The 6,435-nt window shown below is 41.4% G+C and overlaps 1 protein-coding gene across 3 annotated transcripts in view; it reads right to left on the reverse strand.

Moving 5' to 3' along the window:
• Positions 1-5,729, reverse strand: part of HPF1 (histone PARylation factor 1) — a 168,541-nt gene extending 162,812 nt beyond the window's left edge. Inside the window, exons 1-2 of one of the 3 annotated variants that reach the window (XM_085641822.1) lie at positions 5,478-5,495; positions 3,015-3,141 (exon numbers count right to left, since the gene is read on the reverse strand). In XM_085641822.1, the coding sequence (XP_085497948.1) occupies positions 3,015-3,026 (12 nt within the window). In that variant the 5' untranslated portion in view covers positions 3,027-3,141; positions 5,478-5,495. Of the gene's footprint in view, positions 1-3,014; positions 3,142-5,477; positions 5,496-5,518 lie in introns of those variants that run through there. The other 2 variants (XM_085641821.1, XM_085641823.1) reach the window with 2 other exon arrangements.
• Between the last annotated feature and the right edge of the window lie 706 nt (positions 5,730-6,435).

A 6,435-nucleotide genomic window follows, 5' to 3' on the forward strand; every position in this document is an offset into this window, starting at 1 on the left:
CAAATAGCTTGACAGAGGTGGAAGTTCATATTTGGGGCAGGACTAAATGATCCTCTGTCTACCACAGATAAATTAATCACTATGTTTGGCAAAGCCAATGCTTCAATACTGACACTATATAAAACAAAAAAATAAGAGTTGCTTTGGGCATGCAGTGCATGAATGAGTAAATGTATTTTCCGAAGGTGCCCTTTTGGGATGTAAACTAGTACCTCATGCATTTTAATGGAAACGAGAGTCTAAATATTAATGTGTGTTAATCCAAGATGTGACAAATTAGCCAAGCTGATGGCTCTTGAGCAAAAGAAGCTAATGGTTAAAGGAGGTTGAAAGCAAAGCTCTTCACAATATGCACAGAATATGCTTTCCATGAATAAACCAAGCACCATTACAAGTCAAACTCAATTCCTTAGTGTAAACAGTGCACAGATGAGAACTAATTAACTGTCTAATGTTGGGAGGGCAACGTCCCCTTCATGGTAAAAAGGAAAGTTGCCTTTCCCCGAGTACAGATTGCTTGTAAAAGTAGCATCCTGATTTACTGCGGACCCTGACCACCGCTAATTTAGTGCGGGTGCAGAGGCCTAGGCTGATCTCTGGCAAGGAGTGGTCCAGTAACTACTGTATGACCTGGAGCAGCACACTCAGCGCGACCTCCTAGTAGACACTGAACTACTGCCCTGCCCTAGTTGTAGCGGTAGTGATCCTCAGTGTGACCAGATTTATTAATCTGGATTAGAGAGTGGCCTACTGCCCCCACTACTGCAAAGTTCTGCTGTTATGTGAAACCAAGAACCTAGCACTAACATCCTGTGTTTACAGTGAGCAGGACATATGTTTGATATTAAACTGTGTGTGAGTCTGAGTACTGAAGTCAGTGGAATACATCATGGGTGATGCAACGCCCAACTGAAGACCAAGCCAGAGGCATCATATGAACCTTATTCTCTAAACTAAAGGACCTTGATTATGTGGATGACGAAGCTTTGATCTCTCACACACACACCAGCGTATGCAGAAAAAGAGGTCTTGCCTTGACTTCTATGCACAGCAGGCCGGCCTGAAGATCAACACGTAGAAATCAGAAGTCATGCCACTCAACATCCCAAACCTTTCACCAATCAAGGAGGATAGAGAAGTACTAGCCACGCACGCTCACATATTCAGTGCTATCAAACATGATAGCTTAGCGGACTGGCATGAAGAGCAGACTGAACAAGGCCAGGAATGCCTTGAGGAGGGTGGACAATGTGGGGAAATCATCTAAGCACCACACCAACACCAAGCTGAGGCTTTACCGGAGCTGTGTTCTGTCCAATCTTGTATAGATTTAAGGGGTGGCAGATAATGAAAAGCGACATCACCAAACTGTTAGCCTTTCACACCAGTAACCTGTGAAGAACAGTTTGCATTTTCAGACCACAAACCATCTCCAACTAGAAATTGCTCACTAGATGCAAGCAAGAGAGCATGAAAACCATCATTATGAGAAAGAGATGGATAGGACACAATCAGAAGAGTACAAGACTCCATCACAAAAACAGCTCTACACTGGAACCTAGAAGGCAAATGGAAGAGGGGCAGGCCAAAGAACACCTGGTGGTTAACTGTGGAAAGAGAAATGAAGACTCAACCACAACAAGGGGATCGTACAAAACGTGCCCAAGACAGACAAGAGTGGAGGCCCTTTATTGCTGTCCTACATACCAGCCGGCAGAACAGGCAGCAAGTAATCAAAGGGAAAGGTTAGGACTGCATTGTGTTTTTCATATTGAGGAAGTTTGTAGGCCAGGCCTGCGCATTTCTCCGTTTCAGATTGCTGCTTCAGGAAGGTTGTTGACAGTAAGGTGCAGAAACTTTACTTCAATGGGCCCATGTTTTAAATTATCCTGTTTGGAGCCAGCCCCATACTACCTGCTGTGAGAAGCACCACTTTATACGCAGGCTGTGTCTGCAGAGCAGCCTGATGAGGACACTTGAAACAGAGGATCCACTTCCCTGGTAAGGAAAATCTGTTTAAAAACAGATCTCAACAACCCTACTTTGAACAGTCAGAAGTATTTCTTGACAACCGGAATGCTCCGCAGAGTACGTGCAGAGCTGCCGTGAAACATGGACTGATATCTGCCTGAGAGACAGTCTCCCCAAGATACAGGGACATCTTTCTTCTGGAGGAGCTATGGGTCTGTCTAGAAGCCTGCCTGCTGAGAGAGGGAAGGAGTGTGCCCCTTCCTGTAGGAGGTTAATGTGTTCCAACAGGGAGGAGGGTGCACAAAAAGCGGATGACCCCCATGGAGCATGCCAGGAAATCCCCACTGTCAAAAAGGTCCTCCTTAGTCTCTGCGTTAATGAAGTGATTTGTACCAAGTTTGTGCCAGAAACGTGTCAACAAGCTGCAGGTTTGACCACCTGGTGCTGTCGCCACCGATGAGGACAGGAGGACTGGTTCAACGCAAAGCAGAGAATCTAATTTTTCTAGGGGTTCCTACTGCTCGAAGAGATCACCACAAAAAAATATTGTCAGAAACTGTAACTATCTCTTGGCAAGCTGTTGAGCATCTATATTTGCAGAGCCATAGTAGGATAGGTCCAAGAACAACAACATACATGCCAACCCTCCCGATTCAGGCGGAAGACTACTGATTACAAGGCTAATCTCCTACGTCCCGATTCCTGCATTTAAAAACTGGATTCCTCTGTGGGCTTCAGATAGCAGGGGCTGGGCTTGTGTGACTGATTACCTGCTCCTGCAAGCAAGTGCACATCATTTTTGTCACATTTTGTCTGCCTACCATGGCGATTTCTCTGTGCTCCTGACAGGTAAGGAAAAAAAAAAAATGTATATATGAATTTCTGATTTCCAATTCTGCAGTAGCACGCTTGCAAATCCCATTCACTGCGATACTCAATGCAGGATGTAACAGAAGTCAATGGGAGAAATGCATGCTCCTGATTAGGTTTTAAAAATCTCCCACTTCCAAAATGTTGGCATGCATGTAAGAGTGATAAATTACCTCAACCATCATATTTGGGCCCAGTAGCCCTTGTCTGCCGTTGGATCACCGAACATGGTCTGACATTTATGCCAAAGAGCAACTTTCAGACGTAAACTAGTCTCATCAATAAGGTGGAAGGATACACCTATACAGTGAAGTCAAGTTAATCTTTATTCCGTTATTAAAACAAAATAACCATAAAAGTACAAAGACAAAATTACACATTTTAAAATAACAATTATTGGAACCACACATAGGAAAAACCGAGTAAGTTCAGATCTCAATTGTTTTCCGTAATTTAAAAACATTAAGGAATGAGGAAATAAATACGACTGTTAAAATATTATCCAATTTCTGTACAGCTAAAAAAAGCAGGGCGACCGATTAATTCCCATAATTTTTAGCAAAGGAACAACATACATTTGTCTGGGTCTAGTATAAAACTAACAAAAGAAAAGTATATGCATATCAGATTGCACTGATAGATCATCACAGGGACATTTACTCAAAAGTTTTGACCAATTATTCATAACTGGAAAGCTGAGTGATCTAAATAGTAAATTAAATCTAAAACGTGTTCGTAAAAACCTTTCATAATCACTCATCAGTAGCTTTAAATATGGCTGTAGATGATTGCAGATTACAATTTGCTCATGAGCTACCACCGTAGTTTTCTTAAGCTCTATTCTAGTTCTGGTCTCATGCAAATAGGTCATACATCTATCTTTTAAACATTTCCTAGATATATTACAAAGAGTAGACGGGTCTGTATAATAGTTCCTCAACCCTAGTAGCGTGAGAAAATTATTAATATAATTCAGCCATCTAATTTTTCCACACTTCTCTAGACCCATCGCATTTTCCATAATCATACGATTTAAACCAGACTCATCTGCAGTCCATATTCTGTGCCATAGTAGGACTGGTGCAGTTTTTATTATATCTTCTAAATATGACTCCCCAAGTTCTCCATGGCAAACATATGTCGAAACACTCTGTGGGACCCCTAGGAGATATTTCATAAAATTATTTTCAACCACTTGTAAAGTGCTGACATTTGCATATCCCCATAGGCCTGCCCCATAAGTGACAATGGCTACACAAGTCGCTTTATAAACAGTCAACATTTCCTTGATTGGTTTCCTCCCTATTTTCGACTAAAATTTTTTAAAGCCATGATAAATTTACAGTACAACAATTTCCTTGTCTTAATTGTATTGTTCCATAGCCCAGAACTATCAATTAAGACCCCTAAATAGGGGAATGTTGAAATGTCCTCTACTGGGGTAGTTCCAATATAAATAGCTTTTTTCTTTCTCTGTGCACCCGGCCCACAGTGCATGGTGAATGTCTTAGAACAATTTATACTTAGATCAAGCCGATTCATAAAATCAGAAAAGGATGTAACTACTCTTTGCATGGCCTGCGGTGTTCTAGCCATCAGGACCGCGTCATCTGCATATAGCAAAATACACCTATACAGTCAAAAGAAGACGAGAAGAAAATAATCCGGAGGACTGATTAAAGTTGTAGCTGAAGAGGTGTCAAGCCAATTGCTGAACATTCGGGGCAAAAGAAGCGAAAGGATGATGAAACAAAGCCCCATGACCATATGTTTTTATAGATTTAAACCAAAAACACAGGTGCACCACACAATAACAAATAAATCAATAGTAACAATTATAAAGTCCAAATTCAGTAGACGAGGGAAAGGTTCCTCAATTTAATCTCTTTATTCCATTTTCTGGTTACGTAGAAAAAAACACAGTACTAATTCACACTAATCCTTTATGGGTTTCGATGTAGCATGCGACTCCCCTAAAATGCGCTTCAACACCCCATCAAGCGCTTTATAAATGCAAAACTTGTTCCCCCTACTATGCCTCCACTATCCTTCTGAATCCAAATAACTGACTAACATATCCATTGCTCAAATTATACATTACAATTATGATTACCATTAGAAAAAAACCAAGAGAACCCGTTTACTTAATAGATTAATTCAGGCTAAAAACAATGCTACATTGGCACAACTTAGCTGAATAGCTTAGCCTATTGTGACAAATGCGGCATCTGTCTTTACAACAATGGAATAAACACCCACAATGTATTCGCATATCTCTAAGAAAAGAAACAAGAAACTATGCCACACACGCTAATTACATGTTGATAGAGAGCGCACGTCGGAAACGTCGTACTACATGTAAATCAAGGACAATTTGCAATTAAAGATATTTTCACTTTTTAATGAACGCTACAAATTGAAGACAATTTCAATTCCTAACGAACGATGAACGAACGATGCCACTCCAGTAAGCAAAAACGTTGTAGGAACGGCTTAGAAGAGCGGTTCACTGCGAATAGGCAACACATCCTTTACTATTTGGTATAAACTCCGGTCACAAACACCCGCTGGGCATCTTTAAACTTCTACCGCCCACCCGTTCGGCGCATACATCATAACATTCGCCCCGTAATCACCATTCTCTGACAATCACGATCCTGTACGTGCAATGACGTACCCAAAGCATTTATACCTGCTCTGTGGACCCTGACGATTTCCTTTTCCCGCCACCCGCCATGACAGGCATCCTAAGGCGCGCGCACGCTCCCGACCGTCACACGTCAAGAGCGTGCGGACGTAAGCCGGACTTCCTGTATCCGCTGACGTACTAAATAAAATACTACATACCAGGTTGAAATTGATGCGTAACTAGTGACAGGTTCTAAGGCACTTGATTAGTATGCAGATGATACAGGGCGGTATTCTATGGGTTACTTAATCGCGAAACGGAAATTGTGTATTTCCTGTTCACTTAAACGGGAGACATTACCCACACAAATGTCGCAGAGCAAAATATTTAAACAAGCATTGGCATAGCCAATAGGTCTCGCCTTTGGTATCTTATAAGTGTTTTGTCAGAGCTTTTGGCTTTGCCAATGTCTTTTTACTGTGTTGTAGAGCATTGTGGCTGTTGTAGGGTGACCATAACTTTAAAGCCAAAAACCTGGACATTTCACAAAAATAGAAAAAGAACTACAATTTTACTTCAAGCGATGAGAGCGCTCCCCAGCAGAGAATAACAGACGAGGCAGTAAGAACATACATAAAAAGCAATTTTTAAACCCAGTAGCTTGCCTGTTAATTAAATTGCTTTCTTGAAACAACTGCTAACTATCCCTGCATTGTAAAACATGAAAAACACCTCTCACAGTTTTCAGTCGACCCTCTTTAAAAACCGGGACATGAGCTACATTTCTTGAAATTTGCTGGGACAGCTGGTTAAAAACGGGGACCGTCCTGGCAAAACGGGGACGCCTGGTCACCCTAGGCTGTTGTGCAGCGTGTTGAAAAGTTATAATAAAAATGTGTTATAAGCATTTTTGTTACCTTTTATGTAACCAAGAAGACATTATGCACAACTGAACAACCCTATTT

The sequence above is a fragment of the Triturus cristatus genome, chromosome 2_2 (assembly GCF_964204655.1).
Source record: "Triturus cristatus chromosome 2_2, aTriCri1.1, whole genome shotgun sequence".
NCBI lineage: Eukaryota > Metazoa > Chordata > Amphibia > Caudata > Salamandridae > Triturus > Triturus cristatus.